General features: G+C 40.6%; 2 protein-coding genes across 4 annotated transcripts; one reads left to right on the forward strand and one right to left on the reverse strand.

Moving 5' to 3' along the window:
* Window positions 1-205: 205 nt before the first annotated feature.
* On the forward strand, window positions 206-15,695 carry rbms2b (RNA binding motif, single stranded interacting protein 2b). Of its 3 annotated transcripts, none has more exons than XM_071476247.1 (14): window positions 206-378; window positions 6,241-6,440; window positions 9,778-9,836; window positions 10,866-10,957; window positions 13,096-13,253; window positions 13,536-13,615; window positions 13,786-13,895; window positions 14,033-14,079; window positions 14,165-14,258; window positions 14,452-14,502; window positions 14,646-14,756; window positions 15,199-15,279; window positions 15,361-15,451; window positions 15,583-15,695. In XM_071476247.1, exons 1-13 carry the CDS (start codon window positions 307-309, stop codon window positions 15,436-15,438), a joined length of 1,233 nt encoding a protein of 410 aa, XP_071332348.1. In that variant the 5' UTR covers window positions 206-306; the 3' UTR covers window positions 15,439-15,451; window positions 15,583-15,695. The 3 variants fall into 3 exon arrangements, with proteins under 3 accessions (XP_071332348.1, XP_071332350.1, XP_071332349.1); XM_071476249.1 differs by having other exon boundaries at window positions 6,244-6,440; XM_071476248.1 differs by lacking the exon at window positions 206-378 and adding an exon at window positions 1,789-2,140.
* Window positions 15,696-18,684: 2,989 nt separating this feature from the next.
* On the reverse strand, window positions 18,685-25,832 carry senp1 (SUMO specific peptidase 1). Its single transcript, XM_071476246.1, has 18 exons — window positions 25,156-25,832; window positions 24,856-24,914; window positions 24,565-24,746; window positions 24,400-24,475; window positions 24,050-24,242; window positions 23,775-23,919; window positions 23,549-23,667; window positions 22,723-23,006; window positions 22,545-22,608; window positions 22,178-22,216; window positions 21,984-22,068; window positions 21,734-21,874; window positions 21,387-21,518; window positions 21,011-21,214; window positions 20,838-20,917; window positions 20,646-20,730; window positions 19,948-20,043; window positions 18,685-19,850 (listed from the first exon to the last, which is right to left on the reverse strand). The coding sequence occupies exons 1-18, from the start codon at window positions 25,287-25,289 to the stop codon at window positions 19,788-19,790; spliced, it is 2,181 nt and encodes a 726-aa protein (XP_071332347.1). The 5' UTR covers window positions 25,290-25,832; the 3' UTR covers window positions 18,685-19,787.
* Between the last annotated feature and the right edge of the window lie 311 nt (window positions 25,833-26,143).

Genomic DNA, 26,143 nt, shown 5'->3' on the forward strand with positions numbered 1-26,143 from the left:
CCCATAAGCAGTTCTGTGTCCCTTCACCAGCAGGGTTATTTACACTGCTATGGTTTAAGTTATAGCAAAGCTATATCTAGCTATGTTTCTCCTGCGCTGTCATTGAGCAGTTGGAGAACAGGCTTTCGGTATCCTGGGCTTGAACCCCTGAGATAAAGTCATAAGCATGAAGCCAGTGTAGAGTGAGCGCTGGGAAGAGCGACTCCAATCACTACCGCTGCTCCTGGCTGAATCTCCCTGGCTGACGTCAGCTGACTGCCCCGGCTCTCCGCTCCTCCGCTCCTCCGGACACAGCGCCGTGTAAAAATGCTGCTCTCTGTGCCGCCAAGGACAGGAATCAACCCGTACAACGGCTACACCGGCAAGAACAGCAAGAAGGTAAATAACAACAGCGCAGCCTGTAACTTCTATCCTCTCTCGCTGATATGCAGTCATTTCTGGCCGCGGTGCTGCTCGAGCTCTGCCTCCCCAGTTGAAAGCTGCTCGGCTGTTTAAGCTGCAGTGTCCTTGAAAGTGGATCACAGCCGACGCTGAAACTCTGCTACTTGCCGTTGCGACCTTCGCCGTCGGCTTTTTGGTGTCGGTGTGATACTGTTACAAACTAACGCGGGGCCCGTTACATTGTTGCCTGTAGATTACTACCACAGTTTGCTTTCGTTTGTTCCGATACGGTCGCTGTTCTCTTCCTATACCCAGCCTGAACACACACACACACACACACACGCACACACACACACACACACACACACAGCGCAGCCTACAAACTGGCTGTAGATGCTGGTATAAGGCTCCGAACAAGCGAATGAAAAGCTAATCATGTTCTACTTTTATATGTATTTGTGTATGTGTGTGGGGGGTGAATCAACGGTGTCTTCGCTTAAGTAATGTTTTCATTGAATTAACCACAAGTTAGCAAAGTTTTTTTTTTTCCTCTTTTACGCGTACAGATATGCCCCACCCCTTCAGTCCTGCTAGTGATGACTGAGGGATTGCACGGCACTATGAAAAGGAGGAAAGTTACAGAGCCCATATATGAGGTCTAATATTGATGTAATAGCTATATGTGGCCATATGAGATGTGTAGAACAGCTGCAGAACAAACAATATATAAGGTGCAATATTGATTAATTTGTCTTCTCATATGAATAATTCATGGGGTGACATTGTTTCTATTTTCAACCTCTTTTTAGTTTCTGTACAGACTACACACATTCTGGGACATGTAGAGATAGAATTTTATTTAACTATTAAGATTTCATCCAAAAACCTTTTAAAAAAATGTTGCAGTTTAATTTTGACATGGATTGGCCTATGTAGTAAGTTGATGCCTGACTCTGAGTATTTCTTGAATAATGTCTCAACAAAGCTGAAATCAAACACCTCCCTCCTTGCCTGTGTTATTCCCTTCCCTGCCTCACCACTGGCAGGAATTCAGATTGCTCAGATTAATGACCTGGAATTCCTGGAATCCTGGATTCAGACAATGTGCTCATTTCAAGAGGGGCTGTGCAAACTCAAACCTTTTCCTTGAAAGAAGACATGCACACACACAGTTTTTTTTTTTTTTTAATTTTACACATTTTGCATTGTTTGAGTGCCAAAGTCAAACAGAGAGGGGACTTGTAAATCCAGCATCAAGTGCTAACCCCTTTGGTCTGTGTCTTTTACTACAAGAAAAAGGGCGGAGAAAAGGATTAAGAGGACCCCCCCCCCCCCCCCCCCCCTTCTGCTTTCGATTAACTGCCTCCAGTCTTTTTTTCTTTCTCCCTTGTGTGTTTCACATACCTTGATTTCTTGTCTGTCAGTGCTTCAGTTCACATGGAGAAGTGAGGCTGAACATTCCTTCTAACTGATGAATGTTCTTTCGGGTCTCTTCAGCGTGCTTGATACCTGTCGAAAACAGACTTTTTAAAGATTTTCCTTGGGTTTTTTAATAAAACTGGATCGAGTCAGGAGAGCAAGGAGAAGTCTCACCTTTTAGCCACAGGACGCCAAGGATTTTCATCACTTTTCTCATTTGCCTCTTCCCATCTTGCACTTCTTTTTTGCCTGCAGCTGCAAAAATATATTATCAAGAGATTGTGTCTGTAACACTATGATCTTTTCCACGGTGCCTTTTAAGGTTTCTTTAGCCAAACAGGTAGGACCTCACATTTAAGATATTTCTCTCTCATTCAAGATATAATGTCATGTATTCGTTAACACATACTTGTTGCATAGCATAAAGAATAACATAGAGATAATGATTTTGACAGTTTGCATGTTTGAATTGCTATTGTATGGTAATGGACAGTAACAGTATGTTAATAATGATAAGCATCAACAACACTCAGGTGTTGTAAGAAACTATATCCTGAACTTGGGGATAAAGATAATAAATGACAAAACTATATCAGACAACCGTAAGAAGATTTTCTGAGTGGCCTCAAGATCAGTTTGCAGAGAGATGTAGCATTCAGGTGTCACACGATCAGGCTCTTACCCTTGCTGTTACTACAAAGTTAAAGGCATACATCCTGCCTCACTTAGCACTCATTGTTCTTTCGGATGAAGAAGTCCTTGAATCACCTGCGGTCCCTCCAGGCATCACCTCTGCTCCCTCCAACTGTAATCACCTCATCGGTCTTCAGCTGCTGTCTGGAGCACACTCCCTCTCTCTGCACCATGCTGTAGGCCACTTACTGTGGTTGTGCTTCTCGCACAGCTATGATAATAGCACAAAGAGCTGATTTATCTTTCTGTGACTATAAGTGTGTACTCTGAAATTAATGGGGCTGTGAGAACTGTATACATTTCTATCTTCCCTCTGCCCAGTGGCTGAAAGCAACTGATTGTCAATAGGCAGATAGATAAAGTTATAACATACTGTAAAAATAAATGCCTTGTCTTTTTTAATCCAACATTTGTATGTCAGTTGTAAATTAGCATATGTGTTATGTGCACCCAGGAGGATTTCCTGCATTTTTTTCAGAGTTGATCTTGACAAGAAGCTGAATTCCCACAGAACTGTGATGCTTCCAGGAATGTAGTTCAATTTAACAACGACAGCTTCAACTCTGATCTTAAACCCAACACATGACCCTCACAACCCCTGTCCACTTCAAGGAGAGAAACACAAACATGTGTGTATTGCAAAGGAATGTAAAGAATGCTCAGAGATGACACTTTGATGTAGTGTAAACAGATAATGCGGAAGGAAATCAGTAACATGTCAGGAGGTCAGGTTTTGGGCACGGACTAACTGAGAGGATATGCAGTTTTACAGGCTGTAAAATTAGATTTGTGATTCCCAGTCCTGTCCCTTTAAAACTCTCATCATACTTTCTGCATTTCTGTTCTTCTGCATGCATGTTTGCTGATGTTTGCACCAGCACGTTGGGCATTACCTTACATGGACGGCAAAACACCTGGAGCTGGTGCTGGGCACTGGGGCAGATGGGGAGTAGGTGTGGAGCTGACTCACTGCCATCCTTTTCTCAGAAGGAGCCTAGCAGAGCGGTTTTAATGAGACACTACCTTCTGACTAGAGAGCACATGAGAGGGATTAGCACTTTCCGCTAACAAGCTCAGATCCCAATTAGCCAGGCCTCACTAGCCAGGTCTGGGCCCGGACCTTGGTCTCCTGTCAGATTCTATCTCCCCAGGCTTCTGCAGGTGCATCCCTCCTGATAGTCTGTGCGGGCGGCCTACAGTGAAGGCAAGGGAAAGCACAGGAAGGGGCTGTGATTGTGGAAAAACAAACAGTGAGCTATTGATGCTAAAGAAGAGCGGGAGATTAGAGAAGAGGACTGAGATGAATGGGTTCTGTGAGTCACTGCGATTTTCTGAGCTTCACTAAAAAGACAGGGAGTAGGCTCTAAGGCTGCTTCCAAAAGAGTTTGGGAAACATATGGCAGCTGGATGGTGGGGGCTACAAAAAAGCAGGCAAACGAATCACTGGTGTTACTCATGGTAGTAATGACTGAAATAATGTTACTATATCAAACATATAGTACGGTGCAAGTACCATAGTCTCTAAAAGCAAATGGATGCTTTGAAAAATAATGCCATGAATAGTTTTTATTTAATCAATCAAATCAATATTTGGTGAGACCACCCTTTGCCTTTAAAATAACACCAGTTCTTTTTAGTACACTGATGCAGAGTTTTTCAAGGTACTAGGCAGGTTGACCTAGTACTGACGCAATAAAAATGTGTTTAGTTGGAGCGCTATTAGGTGATTCTTTGTGGTTTTTTGGAACCAAATGCACATGATTGCATTATGTTATCTTTTTTCCTGCCCAGGCAGTTTTTAGCATTTTTCAGGATTTGTAACTCGCAATTGAGTTGTTTTATAACACTGCAAACATTTTGATTATAAAGTAAATATCCTACTCAAATCTTATTTTTAAACTCCCAAATCCTGTGTATCACTTTTAAAACCACTGGAGGAAACTTGCTTTAAACTTTAAAATATTGGTTTTAATTTTGTAAAATGTGATACTCCCTCATAGCTTTGTGTTTCAGGAATCTGAATTAAACTTGTATTAGTTGGTTTGAAGAGAGCCACAGCAGAGAGAAGTAGAGAAGCCTTAATTAGCTTGATTCCAGCAGTCTTTTGACAGCTCCTTCTCTGTTAACAAGCTGGTGGTCCAGTGCTGACCTTGTGGTGTCCAACAAGCCACCCCATTGTTCCCTGGGGCCGGGCCTGCTGACCATAACTAATCAAACAGTTCCTCCTCCTCCAGCACTGAGAGGAAGGCAACACCAAGGCCAAACTTAGGCTACCTGACATTTCACTTCCTAACAAATTCAATTAAGAATTTCAAACCATGGTCAGTAGTAATAGAAAATGTTCAAAAATGTATCAGTTATAGGTGCAAATCTGCACATACTGTTCTGTGCTTGTACTAAAAACACATTTAGTGATATCTAGTCATGCAGACAGTTTAGGTTTTGAGATTTCCACCAACACCCCAAGACAATAGTGGTGAGTAGAATATGGTTTGTTCTGCTGAAACCTCTGAAAAATTAAATTGGAAAAAGAAAATATAAACGTTTCTCTCCAGAAACAATGTCCTGGTTGCTGTTGATAATCCACAGATCTCACTGTGAACGGTTTTGATTGGAACTGTGTCAAATACTCCCAGTGAAAACTGTTTCAGCTTCAACCCGCAGCATAAAGGCCTCTCATCAAGCAGAATGAAATTCAGCCACATTATTTCCAGCCAGATTTAATATTACACTCTTTGTTCTTGCATTTGTAAGACAGCTCAGTTCCCATATATGCTATCATTCTTTTACAAAAGTAGTATTTCTCTCAGGTTCAACTCTATTCAAAATTGGGTTGTTTTGATTGGGATTCTTAAGCATTAACTACTGGGTCATAAATGTTCAAAAAACATTCGGTCTAATTTTAGTTCGCACAAATGAATAGTGAACTTGAACATTGACTTGTAGAGCCAATCTTCATTCACCTCCCAGTCAAGCAGGATATATTGGAGAGATTAAATCACTGCTTGGTTCTTGTAGAGGCTACAGGCTCATTATTTACCTGTGTAATCTACTAGTTATAGATCTTGATTTGGCTTGATGTTTTTCTAAAATAAACCTCTGCACATTCAGAGCCTGTAATTCATTGTCTAAAAAGCACACCCCTGTGATCTTATCATGTCCTTTTTTATTTTTATTATTTTCTTACACAAAATAAGAACAAACAAATTAGTCTAACAGCTTATTATGACCTTTTAATGTGAGTATGTACACATTGCTAATTTCTTTTTACATACTGTGGTGTTCTTCATATTTCTGTTTGGATGCTTAAATTACATAATATTAATGTTTGCATTATTTCACCTATTTCCAGTATGTGGAACGTGAAAATTTTGGGTTATATATTTTTTTTCTTCTTCTTCTTTTTTATCTTGCATGTCATCTCATCTCAGCTGACCTATTAAGTCAACTAAGTAGCGGAATTACTATTGATATCCTGGCTCTGACTCTGTGGCCCCATTTGGATGTTTGACACCATGTCATTAGGCTAACCAGCCACTGTTGCTCGTGTTCTGGCTAATTGGGTCCTTAATTGATTTTCCCCTCATAAGCCTGTAGTTTGAGCAAGTCAGTTAGTGGACCATTAACCAGCTGTTCTTGCTTCATATTCAGTTAGCTACTACATCAGTGAATACATCCATTCGATAGCATTGTGTGTATCTGTGCCACGCCAAATCTAACTACTCTCTTTCTTTGTTCTTGTTGTAGCAGACGTATGTGTCCCCCTCCAATCATCAGATGGCTCCTCCAAGCCCCAACAACAACAACAACAGCAGCAACACCATCAGCAATGGCAGTGGCAGCAGCGGCAGCAGCAGCGGGGGAGAGCAGCTGAGCAAAACGAACCTGTACATCCGTGGCCTCCACCCAGGAACCACAGACCAGGATCTGGTCAAACTCTGTCAGCCGTAAGTCACCCAAAAACCAATTGCTTCAGCTGTCTAGTTAGACACCCAATAAATCTTTCTCTGGCTGCTTACCAAGAGGTGAGCACGGACCAGGTTAGAGGACCAGAGTAGATTAAGATAGAACAGAGTGATGGGTGGATGGATAGATGGCTGGCTGGCTGGCTGAAAGACTGACTGGATTCCATTACTACATGGGCAAATACAGTAGATGGATGGCTTCCCTTACACTTGAAGTGCACATGAATGCTAAAGTATACCTTAGCAGGTATTTCTGGAACAGAGAAGAGAGCCACATGTTTTTAAGGCCCATCATTTAGCGACCCTTATGGAAAAAACAACAATCATTTAGCCTCCAAACTAAGACCTTTCAGTTTGGCACAGCTAAGCACAGACTTTCCAACAACTAGGTACAGAATGTTTAGTCTCCCTCTCTCATGCTAATTCGTTCTGTATGTCTGCTCTTGCTCGTTCTTTCACTTCCAACCTAGATGAATTATGGCTCATCTGTGCTTTAGTCTTCATCATACATTATGATGACGATGAGAGCATACTATCCCAATTCAAAGTCACATTCTGCACTATAAATACCACACTATCTTGCTCTTCAATGTGAGTGTGAGTCTTTGAAAACTCTGCTGTGGGCTGCATGTAGTCAGACATCAAACAACAGCATCATCCAATCCATCTGATATGTTTGTTAGGTCTTCAGTGGGAGACATCAAAACAAGTAGGGCTGAAATGAATGATCTGGGCTTACTTAATTGAATTCTGGAGCTGGGTGATGAGAACCAGAAGAGCAGAGGAGAGGAGTGAGAAAATAGGAGGGGAAAGGGGGCTAGAGAGATTGAATAAGGGAGGGAGAGGCCTGCTATTTTACAGCTGTCTGGAAGATATGGCTCACATGAGGCTGCCCAACCCTACAGGAAACGGCGAGCCCAGGGGAAAGGGAAAGACAAACAAGGGCAATGGCATGAAGGGGGGAGGGGGGGGGGGGGGGGGTTGGTGGGTGGAGGGGGGTGGATGGAGAGAATTGGAGGGGGGAGGAGCGAATGGAGTTCAGGGTTTGTGTGTCAGGTGGTGTTCTGTGGGGGTAGTTCTCATATTTCTGCTTTTACAGAGCAGATAAAATCACTGCATGAAATTTGCCTGTTAGCACAGCACATTAAGGCCAATGTAATTCACAGTTAAAGTGGACTGAGATAGGATACTGTATCCAGTAATAGTTAGGAAAATGGTTGTAGTTCAGGGTGTAAAACAGCAGGAAGACAATTCATGGAGGGGATTTTACATACTTAACCCAAGTTTCAGCAGTTAATGTGTGCATACTATCAAGACACAGAACTCCTAAAGCTCCCCTCCCCCACACTGAGAGTTGTTGTATGCATACTCTGAGATGTACTGTGCAGGGAGTGAGGGATGAGAAGAGAGGATGGGGGTTGGTTCTCCATCACTGGCCCCTGCAGTTGCTTCCATGGGTTCCTCGCTGCCGCTCTGGTCCTTGCCCTGGTCCCTCTCTGGTAGTTGACCATGGGTGGATGTTGGGCTGGTCTCTGTATGCTGTGCTCTCTCACACATGGCTGAGTCTCTAGCCCCTCTTTTCATTCTGCATCATCTAGTCCAAGACCTCTAAGCGCAGTTCAGTATCTCACTATCTTCAATATCTCACATCTTAAAGACTAGTCATAGTGTGAAGTACCAGACTGGGTGGGTTGCTGTGTGCCCACAGTAATGATGCATATGAAAATATAGGAAGACAATGTTGGCATATTCCTCCAGTCCAGTTGGTTTCACCTTATGGTTTAGAATAAGAAATGCACCATGAAATAGTAATGTCATATAGGAGGTCAAATGCATAATACAACACATCTTCAGTTAACAATGAATGGATTCAATTTGCAGAGAATTTGAATAGGATAAATAATTATAACATATTACAGTGTCTGCATGTCATGCCCAGAATGTCAGATAAAAAAAGAATTTTTTAGACGCAAGTGTTTTTATGTAGGGTATAAATGCAAATAAGACCTAAGAATTAGGATAAATTAGAAATCAGATATTGTTAAAAGCCATTCAGTAAGTAAATAAGTTTTAAGTTGTTTTTTTAAAGTGGATTGAGTGGATTGACATAATCAAACATAAGGAGGGAGCGAGTTCCCTTATGTGAACTTTAGTAGATGATAAACAGTGTTTTAGGATCACACCGGTGATTGCTTGCGCTCCCTTTATCACTCTGTCTTTAGGTTGGATAGACATTATTCAAGTAAAATGTGAATTTAATACATATATACTCAATACAATATATTTATATTTATATCCCTAACATGTAGGAGTGTACTACTGTTGTAGTATCCAAATTAACCATTTAGAATGCATGGATAGTAAAAGATAATCATGTTTACAGGTGACTTGAAGCCATCTTTGTTACAGAGTACAGATATACAGAGTTCTTTTTCTCTAAAGTGACCCTAAAGTAACTTTTCATTTCCAATTCAGATTAATCCAACAGATTAACTGTCAGATTACAATTTGAGCAGGTCATCACTTTATCCGCTAATAATGTCTCTGGGTGAAAGCTGGGATTGCATAGTGAGGGGCACTAAGACCCAGTGGAGGGTTTAACGCTGCCTGGAGAGAAGCTGGTTAGTAGAATGAGAGTATGGCTAGGAGCCAGCATTGGACAGGACAGCCAAGGAGAGGCATATCAGATTACACTGCATGCACATGCCTGGAGAGATGGGAACCAATAGACACTCTGCCTCACAGGAGCATTTGCCCAAGTCAGGCACTATTCTGTGCATCTGCAGTAACCACAGCTGGACAGCTGAGTAGATAATGCAGGATTTTCATATTGATAGTACATTGTGAAGCAATGTGAATATGCAGCAGCAACATTTATTTATTTATTTATTTATTTATTTTACCATATTTTCATATCATGTTAGATTCCCCTTGAGACAAGATCCCTGTTGACATCTGTGTGTGAGCAAGCTGGAATGAATAACGTATAGAAAAAGTGTAGTTCTCTCTGACATGAAGAAACCCACAGGACATTACTCTTATTTCATTTAATTTATGTCCCACCCCCTCTCTGAAGATTTCCTCATGCACATCATATATTACCAGATGGTATGACTGTATTCAGTGTCATTGCCTTGAATCTGATAGGTGAATTATGATTCAGACATCATGGAAAACAATATCTTAGGGTATATTAAGTTTAGAGGGAAACCACATTGGCTAAGCAATGTTGCAATGCTAATAATGAATATAAACAAGTGATTATTTTGAGTACATAGAAAAAGGATGATCCCTGAGTGTAAACCTCACTGTTTTTCAGGTATGGGAAGATCGTATCCACCAAGGCCATCCTGGACAAGACTACTAACAAGTGTAAAGGTAAGGTGGGTTGAAAAAGTAACTGGTTAGCAGAGGTTTAAAGGTCACTTTGTACTATTTGCAGCTTCAGGGTTAGTAAAATCAGAATTCCCCACATCACTGAAAGATATAATGGAATCAGAGGTTCTGCAACCTTTGTAATAACAGCTGTCTGGGAGACAAGTATCACATTTTGTATGAATCTAAGAATTTAATAAGGATTAGGGAGAAGTACTGGTCAAGTTAAAAAAATTTGTCATTGCATTTTGTTAAGACAAAAAGTGTTTGTAAATGAGACCCCTTTTTGAAGAATATTGTACCTTTGTTTAAGTGATTCATGTTGTACTTCATCCCTGATATAATTCTGTTATGATTTCATTGTATATTTTGTTTGCACTCCACACACCATGCCTCCATGGTCTTGAGTCAGTAACAGTAAATCCATATCCATAATCTATGATATTTTACATTGCTATAATTTTATTTTAACAAGCAGTATGGCAGGTTGTACACAGGAAAAACAATTAATTTGTTCAATATACCACTGTGTTGTGTATTGTCTCTTCAGTTCACTTAAAAGACTGTGTTCATTAGACAATGTATTCACTAACACCTCAGCTTACCATATCAGTTGACAGTATTTTCACTGCACATCAACAACAGAGAAGTGAAACAATGTCACAAGCCTGACACTACATAGTTTGTCATGTCTGCTGAAATTTGTGTAGAAAGTTACAGCTTTCAATTTTAAGTTTACAGCACACTGCGGATACACTGTTTGCTTTTGGTTGCCAAATGTTTACTGTGCATTAAGCGTCACACTATTCTTACTTAACAGGTGTGTGTTGTGTGACATTAATATGGTCAGTGTCTACATCTGTCCTCAATGGGGACGCAAAATCCAGACGTAGCTGGTTGTCTCCTCAGGTTCAAACACTCCTATGTGTGCTTCATGAGTTCACATTACATATCTGTGTTGATAGAGTCCCGTGGTATGCAGATCACATGGTCATAACTTATATGTCTTGCTGTATGTCTGGGTCCTTGCAGGCTATGGCTTTGTTGACTTTGACAGTCCAGCTTCAGCTCAGAAGGCAGTGACAGCGCTGAAGGCGGGTGGAGTGCAGGCTCAGATGGCCAAGGTAAGAACCTCACTTGAGATGTCAATATTTGGTGGATTTATGACTTCCAACTGAGTGTCAGATTGATTCAGATTGTTGGTCAGAGTTAAATCACACTGAAAAACACTTATTTTTTGACAGTGACTCAGCAAAATGTTGAAGGATGAATTATTAATTAGAGATTACACGATGAATTATTTCCCTTGCAGCTGAAAGGTTGCTACTTGGCAAGTTTTTCTTTTCAAGCTTTCTCAGCTATGTGTTCATGCATGAGCGAGTCCTGACTGGTGCACTGCATACAGCCAAACATACTGTATGCCGTATGTTTGAATTAGCGTATTTATGGGTATTAATGCACTGTAGAACATGTGTGTGCACAAACAAGAGTGCACAGATGCACACAGGTAAAGCGTGTTGACGTGTATGCATGCGTGCATGTCGTGCTTCATAGTGGTGACGGTGTTGGGGGAGCGTGTCCCAGGGCCTGGTCTCTGAGCTCCCTGTACAAAGGATCTGTCTGTTCTCCCTGGTGGCATCTGACTCAGTGTCTGAGCAGCTCCCCAGTCAGCAGGGCCCTGTGCCCAGCCACCCGCCCTGTCAACATACACACACACACACACACACACACAGAGCACACTTGACAACCGCGCATGCACTTCAGCCGCCTTGCCTCAACCGGATTATGACACAGTCACAAGCACGCACGCACACATTCATGCCACCAACACCCTGGGAAAGCTGATCTCTCGTTAAGCTGGATCACTGACATTCATACGGCTTCTTGCCCACAACATAACTTGATTTCACTCACCCCTTCACTCCTGGTTTACAACGAGGCTTATGTTTGCGTCAGATTTCTCTCTGAGTCATACTGACTCATTGGCGGTTGAAATCCACAGCAGGTCTTCTCTGCTCACTCTCATGGGTTCGAGTTTCATCATTAGCTCACACTGCTGGGAAGGAGGAAGAGATGGAGGGAGGTGAAGGAGAAATCACCTTCACCACAGGTCGCAGCGATTACACATGCATTATTCATAGGATGGAAATTAATTCACGCTGCATTTACAGGTTTTTAATCACATCTGTACTCTGAGATAATGAATATGCATAATGGTTAGAGGGTGAAACAGATTGGTTATCTTACAAGATACTGTCGGCCAAATTAAATTTGTTTGAGCAGGAAGCAAAAAAAAGAGAAAAAAAGCCTACAAAATAGTTCAAAAGCAGAAAATGAAACTGTGGCACTCTCTGAGATTCTTCCAAGTTGTTTTCAAATAATTTCAAATACAGATTTGGAAAAGATGCATAATTTGTCTGCTTTATGCAAGTCGACACAGCCAGCCTCTGTGCCTGCATTCAAGGTCAGGATTACCACATGAATAAAACTGCTTGAATGCAAGTGACATATTATTACCATGACCTAGGAAACAGGATGATAATGTTCGCCTTGTGGGGAGACGATAGCACAATGCTTTAGATGTTCTCCAGATTATTTCCAAAGGTCTTTGTCCAAAATGTCTCTGCTGTGATTCTCCACCGAGCGAGAGCACTTCATCATTTTAGATCCTTCATGGATGGAGAGCCATATGAAATGTAATTATGCTTTGATATCACATTACCTGGGTCCTGCACTTTCATCCTCTCAAGAGTCTAGTCTCACACAATGGGCCTGTCTTCTACTCTTTTGGTAATATCATATGAGTGATGGAGAACAAGAGATGAGTGTGAAGAAGAAAAAGAAATGGATTGAATGAGCAAAAGAGAGAGACAGAGACCGAGACAGAGAGAGAGAGAGAGAGTTAAAATGAGAGAGAAGTTCAGCTGAAGTCCAGCCAGACTATCTCCACCATCTCTGAATATCTGTTTTCTCCCAAGATCTCATCCACTGTCTCCACAAGGCCAAAATGAAATCTGCCTCATACTTCAAACCCTCTACATCTTTTCTTAATTGTTTTTTTAGCTGATGTCCTCCACTTGCCACCCCCTCAAAATGTCAGAAATCTCACACATGTCCTATTCCCTCATGATATCTCCAGCTCTGAATTTTTGGAGGGCTCCTGTCAGCACAACACAGTTGTGATTCTGTCACAAGCAAAAGGAGAGCTCTGTCTGCTCCACATCCTTATTCTTAAATCTTCTTTTGGCTTCTGTGCCATCAGCAACAGGAGCAGGACCCCACCAACCTTTACATCTCTAACCTGCCACTGTCCATGGACGAGCAGGAACTGGAAAACATGCTGAAACCCTTCAGCCAGGCCATTTCCACACGCATCCTCCGCGATGCCAATGGAACCAGCCGAGGAGTGGGCTTTGCCAGGTACAAACATTGGTTATTTAGTCATTTAGTGTATAAGTATAGCTGGTTTAAGTCAATTAGTGATGGTGCAGCCTCATGTGATTTGAAGAAAATATCCACTTATGCACAAGGCAATATTCAGAAATTAGCCCGGTCAGTAGTGAAGTTACAGATCAACTTTATATTATTAACCATGGTGAGTGAGCCCTCTGGTGGCCAATACAGGTAGAAAATCTGCATGAAGCCTTGTCACCTGATAATGTTAAAGTGACCGCTTTTAACAGACATAACCTTTTCCTTTAGGATGGAGTCAACAGAGAAATGTGAGGCCATCATCCAACATTTCAATGGAAAATATATCAAGACTCCACCTGGAGTTCCAGGTGAGATTTTTTACTTTTTGTTGGGTAACTTTCAGCTGACATCTCGATTGGATATTCCATCTTTTAAACAAATGACTAGCCCAAGGAAACAATCTAATCCAAAGGTTATGAAGACGATATCATATTCCACATAACATGATGTTTCCTTATTTTTAAAATCCCTGGTCTAGTGCCGTCAGAACCCTTGTTGTGCAAATTTGCTGATGGAGGCCAGAAGAAACGTCAGAGCCAAGGAAAATATCTGCAGAACGGCCGGCCCTGGACAAGAGATGGGGAGACTGTGAGTTTAAGATTTTTCTTCATGCCTGTTGACTGCAGTTCATACTGTTTTTCTTATTATGCAACATTGCTCAAGGCTTGTGATATTGTACATTGATCAGCCTCATAGTGACATACTAATTTCTCTTTGTCTTCCAGGGAGGAATGACCCTTACCTATGACCCCACCACATCCTTACAGAATGGGTCAGTATTCTGATAAATCCATTGAATAGCCAGAGGGAGTGGGGTCATGTTGTGGTGGCTAATGACTTTGTGTCTCTTTCTGCAGATTCTACTCCTCTCCGTACAGCATTGCCCCCAACCGCATGATCGGACCAACCTCCCTCTCCCCATACATGCATTCACCTGTGTCCACCTACCAGGTACTGGGGTATTTTCAGACCTTCAAAGCTGGGTGTTCTTTAGTTAAGATGCCAAACTGAGACAGACAAGCCCAGACCTGCTGCCAAATCCCTATAAATTCCGTCATTGCTTTGCTTGTCTGTTTTCTAAACTGATTGAACCTATTCATATTGTGTAATGTTATCCTGTTACACGTCTTTCTTGTTCTTGCAGGTACACAACCCATCCTGGTTACATCACCAGTCATACATCATGCCGCCCACAGTGAGTATCTAGAAGCTTTTTACTTTCCTTCCTGTTTTTCTTGCAGCTGAAATCTTTTTAACATTCAGCTTCCTTCACATTCTGTCAAACTGTCTCTTTGTATTAATCGCAGGTTCTAACACCACTGTGTGCTTTTTCCACAGGGAGCAGTCCTGACGCCAGGAATGGACCACACCATGTCCATTCAGCCGACCTCGATGATAGGGCCCCTGACACAGCAGCTCAGCCACCTCTCCATGGGCAGCAGTGGCACAGTGAGTAGAGTGGAGAACGTTTAGCATTCAGCTAGCATCGATACTTAACTGCTAAAGCTGCATTAGGCAGCTTGAAACATTGGTGGTGTCAAATGACAGCTGAGAGCAGCTGCCTACCAAACTAGCCTGTAATTGTGTTATACAAGACAATACCAAAGGGATGAGAGAAGCAATGATCTCAATTTTTCCCCTATTTTTCAGGCACTACTGCCAAACATTTTGGGTGGAGATAACTAGCATTTTATTGGGGTAAATTAGGTGATTTCTTTAGTGTGCCTTGGGTAGGGTGTCCTTCTTAAATTGTAGCTCCTTTTTATAAGTCAGGCTGATGAAAGTTATTGTAATTTATATATAAATCTTGTCTCATGCAGCTTTATTTGACAGCGTTATTACCAATGTAGGTATCATGTCCAATGACTGTTTTATTTCCATTCTCCTCCAGTATATGCCTGCGAACACATCTATGCAGGGGACCTACATCCCCCAGTACACCCAAGTGCCTGCCACCAACATCTCAGTTGAGGTAATGACCCCTGTTTTGTCTCACTAGACCAGATTAACGCTAAAAATGTTACGGATTTAATCTTTGATGCCTCCCTCTCAGGAAAGTGCCGTCCAACAACCTGTTGCCATAGAGACACCCACAGAACACACAACCTACTCCTACCAGCATAACAAGTGAGGAGGTGGCAGAGGTGAGTTTTGATCATTGCTAGTGTTTGTGCGTGCTTGTGTGCGTGTGTGTACATCTGATGTGACAGCGAAAGAGAGACGGTGCAGCGGCTGCTCTTGTTTCTGATTGGCTGGTCTTGTCATTCTGTTTCAGATCTTCCTCTGGAGCCAGAGTGACTCTCAAGGGGCCCAAGTGCTGAAACTCGGCACAGTGACTCGACATGTAAGGCACCAGACAGGAACATGGACTGTTACACAGAAAGGACATTTAAAAAAAAAAAAAAAAAAAAAAAGATATTTTCTACAAACTCATATTTTAAAACAAACTCTTTTACTCCAAACAAGCAAGGCTGGAGGATGGCAGGCGATGGCAAATGGAAGAACAGGACAAGGAGTGTCTATTTTGATAACAGTCAAGAAAAAGTCACACGCAGACACACATTACACATGTTAAAAAGGTTTATTTGAACTTTATTCTTTTCTAATTCTTCTCTGGGGAGCTAGAATGAAACCAGGAAAAGAACATTTCAACAGTCATGTTTTCTTTTGACCTTTTTTTTTTTTTAAGATGTGCTGATACTTCTCTCTTTCTTTCAGCCTGATACTTTCAGGCATTTGAACCTGCCTTTTGTACATAATTCTTTGTTTTGGTGTGTTGCTAGCTTCACGTGTCCTAGTTTGATTTATTGGTGCAAATATTTGAATACAGAAGGCTCACAAAACACAAGCTGAAGTCATTCAAAAAGCTGTTGACTCATGTTTAAAACAGATATGGTGCTGACTTGAATCAGCTTCTCTTGCAGTGGCAGCGAGTTTTTTCCGGGTGTGAAACCTTACTTGAAGTGGTCTCACTTCTTTTTGGCACTTGACTCTCAAATAATTTATGGATCCAACAATCTCGACAAAGCTTCAGACAATCAGAAGATTACAAAGAAGAGAAAATTTAGAGATGATGGTAATTAATGACAGATTTCACAGAGAAGACTTCTTTAAAAGAGCTAAATAGATTTAAAGCATTCCTAGTGATTATTATCAAAAAGTTCTAAATATTGGTTCACTCTGAGCTGCTCCACTTGATGAAATCCAAAGTTGCTTTACAGGGATCACATCTCATACAGAGCTGTCTGTAAATAAGAGATTTAAATTTATTTAGGCTTTCTTTTGATTTTCAGTGTAGTAAAGCTTCAGTTATTTTGATAACAACATTATATCAAATTGTCTAAACAAAGCTGGTATTTCTGTTTTTTTTTCCTCTTGTCCCTTTTTTAAAAGGGGAAGCGGAATCTTCACTGACATCCCAAAAATGTATTTTCTGAAGCAAGACTTAGGTGTTGTTATTAGAGTATGAAGTTCTTATTGCATAGGCATGGAAATCAACTTGTAAAGTGTGGCTCTGCCCTGTTTTATCTTCATAAAACACTATCAGTGTGGATTATTATGGTCAGTACACAGACTCTTTAATACTGGCCATTGCTGTGTGGTTGCATTTGATTCTGTGTTTCTGTTTTTCACCCTCATGTTTTGTTTTTTTTGTTTGTTTGTTTTGGGTTTTTTTTTTTACATTTCTTATTTAAAGTTTTTCTTAATTTTTTTTATTCAGTTTTAATACTTTTAAGATTGATCCTATTTTTCAAAGAAGCTTTGATTTTATTTTTGATAGTGTGTTGAGTGCTTCAAATAGTGAGAAATAGATGTTTTCAACTTTGTTTTTTTAATAGTGATTTGTTTGTATGTTTGCATACTTCTCTTGTTCTGAGTTCAGCATTGATGTCAAAGAGGCTTTAATATTTTTCTTTCAGACATTTCAGTTCTGTTTGTGTCACAAATGTTGGCACTTTATGAACATGACTCCTGATCATGGATGAATTATGTATGCTAGGTTCAGATACATTGTTACAGAGTTGTACCCAAAGCAGTTGGGAACAATGTAAGAGAAATATATGTTCAAAACCTTGACTTACCTCATCCTGCCAGAGCAATGTAGATTCAGTTTGTGTACAAGGTTCACAGGCAATAACCAACTACAGTAGGTCTCATGGCTGTTCACAGCTGGTACTGTGTCCACATCCTTTAACTCTTCCGTCCAATGTTCGGAAACATGCCCAAGGTCTGATGATCTATGCAACTAATTTATTGTCCTTATAAATGCAATACTACAGATATCCAAGAGACACCTCACACTATGACAATGGATCACCTCACGATATGACTTCACATTCTGACTTACATGGATTTTATCTTTCATTATAAAAACACTGAGAGTTATTTTGTTTTCTGACTGACACATTAATCTTCGGTTCATTAATTGTTAGTAAAATTGCTACATTAAAAGGGAACTATTTCATACCAAAATGTGGTTAATATGACTGTAGTAAATGTAGGAACTATAGAAAAAAAAACCCAATATGGCAGGTGTGCTTTATGTGTATGAAGAAAGTTGTTGCCCACTTGTCTATCCAAATTTTTTTTTTTTTATATGGACACCATAGGGTTGTGTTAGATGTAGTTCACCGTTCCATCCAATTGATTGTGTCCTGTCTAGTCCTGTTTGTTACCTTGCTTTCCTCTTTCTCTTAGTAATTGAAACTGTTTTCTTCCTTTTAACCATGAAACAGTTCATTTCCAGGAGAAAATTAAACTTCACAGAAATGCCTTAGATTTCACTGGAAGGGATAGTGAAGTACAACTCAGATTTGATGGGCTTGAACTCTGACTGGAATTTTTTTTTCATGCACTGCTAATGTTGAAAAGATTTTTGTTATATCAGAACTACTCTGAACATAGATCTATGAAGCAAAGAAATATTTACAACTTTCAATTACTACTTTGTGCCCTTTGTCATTCCATTATTTGTATCCAAAATATTGAAGAAAACTGAGTGGTGGCTTACTGAGTCTAAAGAACTATTGCTGCTAAGTTTGGATTGCTAAGTATTTAGAAAACTTTAGCTGAAGGTCATTCAATATATCAAGTCACATATGGGACCAGTTTGTAACTCATGTTCAACAATCTCCATGCAGTCTGTTTTTTTCTGTGCATCAAAACAACCTCTCCTCAGTAAATGTTTGTCTGTCTGTGCCATGATGCAGGTCTTTTTTCTCCTTCAGCTATTAAACTTTTAACTTGGTTTGATTTTGAACTTGTCATTTTTTAAAATAAAACTTTTTCACTGTGTTTGTGTGGTTTTTATTACACAACTGGCACATTTTATCTTGTAAAAGAGATAATGCACTTCAAATAAGCCAAGACACACATCCATATTCTCTCATGTTTATCAAATATGGCAGTTTTTATATCAAACCAAACTGATTCTGAGGTAATACACAAAGAACAGTCACAATACATGAGAATTTATTTCTAAAACAGACTTAGATCTAGATAAAAATAGATAGGAAACAGGTAAAAAAAAAAAAAAAAAGTATATTACACTGTTCAAGAGGCTGTATATGTTTTATGTATGTACAAAGTTCAAAATATACTGAATATGCCCAAAATTTGCTGTTGAACTAAAAGAGACTCTGAAATACATAAAATAGACTTTGACCTTAATTTACAATCTTTTATCAATACTAATGAATAAGAAGGAAATGGAAAAACCTTTTTACCCTGCTCTTTTAGGGTGTAACTAAGACTTTATATTATAAATCATACTCTGAGGCAATGTCACAATTCAAGACTTTTTGTGCATTTTAATCAAACAAATTACAAAAATAATCCTGTTTTGGGTGTAATGTTCATATTGCAGAGAAAAAAGAAAAACAAAATATTTCTCACGCCCAAATACAAAGATTTTTGGACTAGATACCATTCAAATTTCAGTTTTGTGGGCATTCATACTGTCATGGTAAAGTAAATTTGCCTTTGCACATACCAAGAGTATAAACATTGACAGTGACAGCAAAATGTATTATTACTGTCATTATAAAACAATGCAGCATAATACACTGATCTCCCTGTAAGACAAAAACATGTAAACTTTGTTTGTCTGCATCAAACTGAACATTGCAGCTCAGAGTATGGTCTGTAAGACAGTACAAGTGTGATTTGGAAAACAGTTCTGGCTGGGCAATATAAAACACGCAGTGCTTCAGCTGCTATACTGATGCACCACGGGTGCACCAAAAAACAAAAAACTGGAGAACAGGACTGGGAGGCAGTGCTTGGGTGCTCCAGCAACATCCCATCAGCCAAGATCAGCTGAGGGCTTGATTGGCCTTAGAGGATAGAGAGTGGCAGAGCTGGTTCCTGATCTGATGAGCTGGTGTGTAAGTCTTTGCTGAACGTAGCTCATCCATAGTCATGCCTTGTGTTTGTAACACCGTGCGACGACCATACAAGTTCACAATCCTCATTCTGACATCACAACAGCTTATGTTTCAGAATCTCCCAAACCATCCTTTTTCTAAAGTAGGGCATGTGTTTCTGTGAATAAGAGAAGAGAGGTAATGTGAGCCATTTTTAGGACACTCATGATGTCGTCACCAGATAGATATTGTTTGTTGTTGCTGTTTGTGATCACCTGTGTGAATGTGATTGGCTTGTCTTTGGTAATGTAATCCGCATATTTGCATGTGAACATTCCACAGTCGCTACCATTCATTTGCTGAGGGATTTCCTGAGAAGAAGAGAGAGGAGAGCAAAATGAAATCATCAGCGACAGTTTGACACAACGTTTTGATTAATACCAATGAACTGATTATTACTTTACCTTCTACTAAAATTTTGTTTTGTGCTTTCACTCTCTATCCCATTTTGGTGCCTTTCCTAAAGACACCCTTCCAGCGTCATAAGATGCTTTGCTCTTGACAATGCAACAGTTTTATCAATAGATTTTGCACAGTAGCACATTGTATCGTATTCATATGTCAGATGTATCCTTGCTCTAACCACCTGGCTCACTTATCTTGTGTGAAAGTGGAAAAAAAAAAGTCATAGTAACACAATACAACACTATAAACAGCACTGATTATTTAATGAGAAACACAATACTACTACTACAACAAGAAGATTTTAAAAGGCAGACTGCTTTACTGGCCACTTGAAGGATGTGCCAATGAAACACAGTAGGCTGTATGCCAACAGATGATTGATAGGCTTTTCCTTCATGTGTAGTGCTGGCAGGAGGCTCCTCCCTCTTCACCAGCCCCACGATTTGTCAACACAGCACAATAATGAAAACAGACTGATGCTCTCAGCCCTCATGCGTGTTGGACTTACACTGCGCTTTTTGCTGTGGAGAGTCCAGCCTGAGGTATCCAGTTCTTTGCCCTTCTTGTCCTTACTTTCCTGCTGCAGGTAATCACTGGAGAGACAAAAATGTATTACTTCCTATACAGATCAATGGCTCATTAAAGCTCTCTGAATATACATCCCATTCAACAAACAAACCTATCTGATACGGACACTTACAACAATATTTTGCATGCTTCATCGTTGTTTCCTCCCATAGAATCAAAGTACATGATAGCCTTTTTGCGGAAATCAACCACCTGAGAAAAAGAGTTGTACAGTAAAAAAAAAACTGCTTAATAAATACCAAGACTGTTACTTCCAAGTCCACAGTTATGGTTATTAAGACTTACAGAGAGGCACCAGTGCACATCCAAGTGGACAGGAACCAACAGGATATCTTTAGAAAAGATGTCCATCTTTTTGGTCCAGCGGCGGACAGCAGAGTAGCCACTGCAGCGCAGCTTTGGATAGAAAAAAGTGTTGAACGTATTGACTGATGGCAGGCTGGGGTCCTTGCTGCGCTCAACCAGCAGGTTCATGTAAAAGTTGATCACCTGAGAGATTAATGTGGGAGAGATTCAATTAACTGGACAACCACTACTACTTGTACAACAGATATTACATGCACAATATGACTGTGGTCATGTATTTTTTTTAATATTATGATGTAGACATAACCAAAAATTAGTTCACATAGATCTTTGCTTGAGGATAATTTGTACACACTTCATCATTCAGCCAGTTGAGGTTGCTGAGGGTGTGCAGGTCTTTGCGCGTAAGGCTGAGACCAAAACCTTCACTTAACACTTCATGAGGGCTACCTCCTCTCAGCACTCTGTTCACCTCTGCTTCCATTTCCTAAACAGAAAGAGACAGCACAAATGAAAAAGCAAGAAATATCAACTTAACTTTTATACGCATTGAGCCTGCAGAAAGAAATAGCCGATACTTGTAACCTATTGTGCTAGTTAGGTGCACCATTTCTACTTTTTAAAAAGGCAGAAATCATAAATATAGAAACACAATGTTCTATTGTGATAAAAAGTCTATTTGGGTGGGCACATCAAAGATACCTCTGTGAGTTCAGGGAATTCTGGTTTCTCTTCCAAAGGCTTTGGTTCTTCAATCACAGGAGTCAAAGGAACCTCCTTCTCCAAAGGAACTCGAACATGGACCTCCACATCTGGGCTGCGTTTCCCCTCTTCAGACAGGCGCTGGGAGCCAGGAACAACATGACACAGGTTAGTGGGATAGCCAGAGGCCGAAGAACTATGGACATCATACAATTGAACCTGAAGGGGGGCATCAATGGTGAACAGTCACCTGTCGCAGCAGCTGGGCAGTCAGGGCCTCCTGCTCTTCTATCTGTCTCCGTCTTTCTCGCGCACGAGAGTCGTACATACTAGTTCTACAGTGACAAAAACACAGGTTTTCCTTGTGGCTCTAATCAAACATAATATCAGTGAATAATGGACCAATAACTTGATTAATAATCAAATGCAGTGGCATGTCCTTACAATTCTTTGATCCATAACTCAGCTTGGAAGCATGGCACACTGTAAAGACAGAGTAATATGTTATTGTGTAAACGGATATAACACTTGAGTTGACTTTGCTGACTTTAGTCATTGTTTTTACTCCACCTCACACTCCTCACACTTCAGACTTATATTGTGTATTCATATAAAATTAAATTCAATTTAAATTATGAAATAAATGAACAGCATCCAACATCAAATGTTTAGACGTCTACATGTTTGACCATGTTTGTATTACGTTTAATCATATTACACATTACATTACTGTTAACCACAGTGAAATGTAGAGGGTCATAAAACCTTAACGAGAACAAAATAACAACACTGACTGAAAACAAATACTAACCTTGAGCTGTCTTGCTTTTTACCCTTTTGCTCATTTACAATAATTACAGAGTCACCATCATGAGCTACAAGAGAAGACGAGGACATTACAACCCAAGATGAAAAACAGGAGCAAGCAAATATTCAATTCACTTATGATACACCATATTCATAATTCCTATATTAGTCAAGTATCTTACCTGATGATTGTGTGTCCTGAGAAGAGTTATCCTGCAGAGCAGATGGGGAGGGAGCTGATGTGAGAGTAGCTGCTCTGTTAGAGCTGAGGTCTGTGTCCAGAGACCATGTCTGGATCCCTGGCCTGCTGGAGGTCCCCACTGGGCTGGGGAGGTTGCTGGAGCTCTGGCTTGACATCCCTCTTGGGCTGGGGGGGCTGCTGGTTCCCTCTGAAGTCTCTCCTGCTGCTGACCCAGTTGGGGAAGAGAACTGCAGCAGTCTGCGGCTGGTGGTCAGGAAGCTGGTGCTGATGAGAACATGACAGGGGTAAGCAAAAGAGAGAGCAGAAACCATCTAGATACAGTTCAGACATAATCAATGGGTTAAAGCATAGGAACATACTTATCAAAACGTATTCATTACCACTACCACTAACTCTACTACTACTACTACACGATATAAACATATGAAACGTTTGTGATTGCAGTAAAGATGGATACTCCTTCCTTGCATGCCACTTCCAGCTGTAAACCATAGGTGCGACTACCACCGAGTATGCATCACAAATTGCTAGTACTTTTACAATCTGTTGACCTTAAAGCTATGCAAGTAAAATCTTGTTTACTCTGTCATTCTATGGTACAATGAGAAAGCAAGTAACACAAAACCAGAATTTTGAATTAAGTGCCACTGTTAAGCTTATGTGCTTCTGGGGCCACCCACTGGCCTGTGACTGAATTCTGACAGTACTCTTTTTACTGTGACACCCTTTCTGTATCCCTGTACATATTTTATTGACTGTTTGAATCTGACATTTTTAAAGTATCCTGTTTTAGTATGGATACGTACAAATCTCTGTGTGACCTCACGATTGCGTGTGAGCTGCCATTGTGAAGGAAAGATGACTGACCACCAGAGACCATGGTCAGAAGCTGCCTGTAGACCTCCTTCTCCTCCTCACGAACAGACTGGACAAACACAGAGGAGAACCAGGAAACATACAAAGAAATGTAACAACTGAGTTATATGTATATGCTGCCGTGTCATATGCTGCGTTATTATCTTGATGTCTGACCTCCTGTGCTGTGCAGCGGGGCCTGGCCATGTGCATGCGGCCCGATGAGGTGCTGTGTGTTGGGCTCTGCACCACTTTGATGGGAAAGGTCTTCTCATACATGCTGGTGGAGGAGCTGCTTGTGGTGCCCAATCCACTTAAGAAACTGCAGAATCAAAATGACAGTTTGGCAATCAAACACCATCAACTGACAATACTTCACAAACTATTCAAAAGAAAAATGTTTTTTTTTTGTTTTTTTTTTTTAGGGGTAAAAGCCCAGATGTAAGGAATACCTTCCTGATCCATATGATCGGAGGTTTAGAGATCTGCCTAGCCGTGGAGAGGAGTGAAGTTTAGGGGTGACAGAGGGTGGCAAGATGACTGAATGCCCATTTGTTTTTGGCACCTCACGATGTGTGGGACTCATGCACACTTGTCTCCTACAGACTTTTGATCCCATAATGGACTTCTCATTACGCAGGCATTCTGAAGTTGGGGGAAAAAAACAAAAAAACAGTACAGTATAATAATTTAAGTCTCCAAGAGCTCAAAGATGGCACATATTCTATTGACCTTCATGCAAATGCTTATACAATGCTTTAGTAATAAGTTTAAAGGTTTAAATAGTTTTAAATAAATTTACCTGATTTAGATGTTTTCCACTCCAAGGTTGTTGCAGGAGCAGCAAACGTCTCATCCAGAGAGTTCCTTTCAGCAATCTTTATCCAAACAAATACACAACATGTTTGAATAAAAGAAAAAATGTTTTGACACATTTTAAGTCATGTCCCAAAAATTCAATCCTTACCTGCCTGCCTGCCCAGGCTGCTGCTGATGTTGAGGGCTGTGGCTCTCCAAGTGGAGGTCCAGGGGAGGCAGGCAGAATATTTCTCAAGGTAGGGCTAACATTATTCCTCATCCATGTAGCCACACTAGAGCTATGACTCTTAACCCCTTCAGCTGCAATCTTGACTGTGTCAATAAGATCCCCTAGATAAATTTGAAACAGACACACGCGATTTTAAGTAAGGTGACAGCGATTTATATCCTCACAAATAATCGCAGTATAATATGTAAGTGATTGTGTACATGTAATTACCCATTCGTGACTTCTTTATCATTAAGCCATCTTGGTCGATGTTATGTTCATCTTCCAAACTTGAGGGATAAAAACATTGATGCCAACACAGTTAATAACGCGTTACACTCCTTTAGACAGACTGAATATAGATAGGTTTCTTCACATTATTAAAAAAACGCTGAAACGCTGAGTGAATGCGGTTTTACAGAAACAAGATAAACAACCGTTAACTTAAAAGCAACTTAGGGTCAGTTTAATTCAGTGTCTTTTAAAACTCACTGTCATTACACAGGGGAATAATCCTGTTACAGCTCATACCATTCAATTGGTCTTTTCCTCCTCATCTGACCATCTCCCGGTGCCCGGTGTGCATCTGAGTGCTCCGCAGCTGGTACACCATTGCGAAGATTGGCAAAGCTTGTTTCTATCCATTCGTAGATTTTATTCAACATGGCTCAAAAGTTTTACAAATAGCGCCTCTGGTTAAAGATAAATCGCTATGGCTGCTTTCAGTCTACCTGTCAATATAGTCAAACCAAATTAAGCTAATACGCTTCATTCGACTGATGCGGGTTAGCTAAGGCAGTTTGAAGGGCTAACACTTCTCACAAATATCATTTTACTTTCCCACGACACGAGCTAACCGTTAGCTAGTTAGCTGAGAATTCGCTAGTTGCCTAGCTAGCACACTATGCTAACTACCCTGCTAGCTAACGCTGTTAGCTACACGGCTAATTTATGGAAGTATGTTTAAATACCAACAGGGATGCGATTAAGTCGCAACCGACGCGTTCGGAAAAACGGCTATCATTCTGAGTCACACCCTAACTCATTTATATATCCTTAACGTGACTTTAAATTGTATATAAACTCGTTGAAGAATAACATCTCCCGCTTCTTCCTCATTCAAAACCACAACATGGCTGAACAGGACGCGCTACCATCGCACACTGTGATTGGATGACGGCATGCCGCGAGTCCGAGTACACCGCGGAGTGACTGGTCGACTGCAGACTGGAGGAGAGCATTTAATGCACGTCACACCCGCCGGCACTGGCTCTGAGTACACAGTCTTATTTCGATCATGTGTAGACACCACATGCGCGCAATGATTTGGTATTAGCCCACTGTCCACAGTTTCCCTGTGTGTCCGACGCACACAAACAAACAAACATTTGAATCAAATAAATACACCTTTAAGCCAAACACGTGCAGCTACAGATAGCCTATGTTCTCAGGTGTCTTAATCGTTCATAATCGGGTATAACATATTCGAAGGGTATTTTTTTTGGCTCAGTCTGTACCT

Source organism: Trachinotus anak, unplaced genomic scaffold, assembly GCF_046630095.1.
Source record: "Trachinotus anak isolate AG129_WGS33_773 ecotype Australia unplaced genomic scaffold, CSIRO_AGI_Tana_v1 ptg000004l, whole genome shotgun sequence".
Lineage (NCBI taxonomy): Eukaryota > Metazoa > Chordata > Actinopteri > Carangiformes > Carangidae > Trachinotus > Trachinotus anak.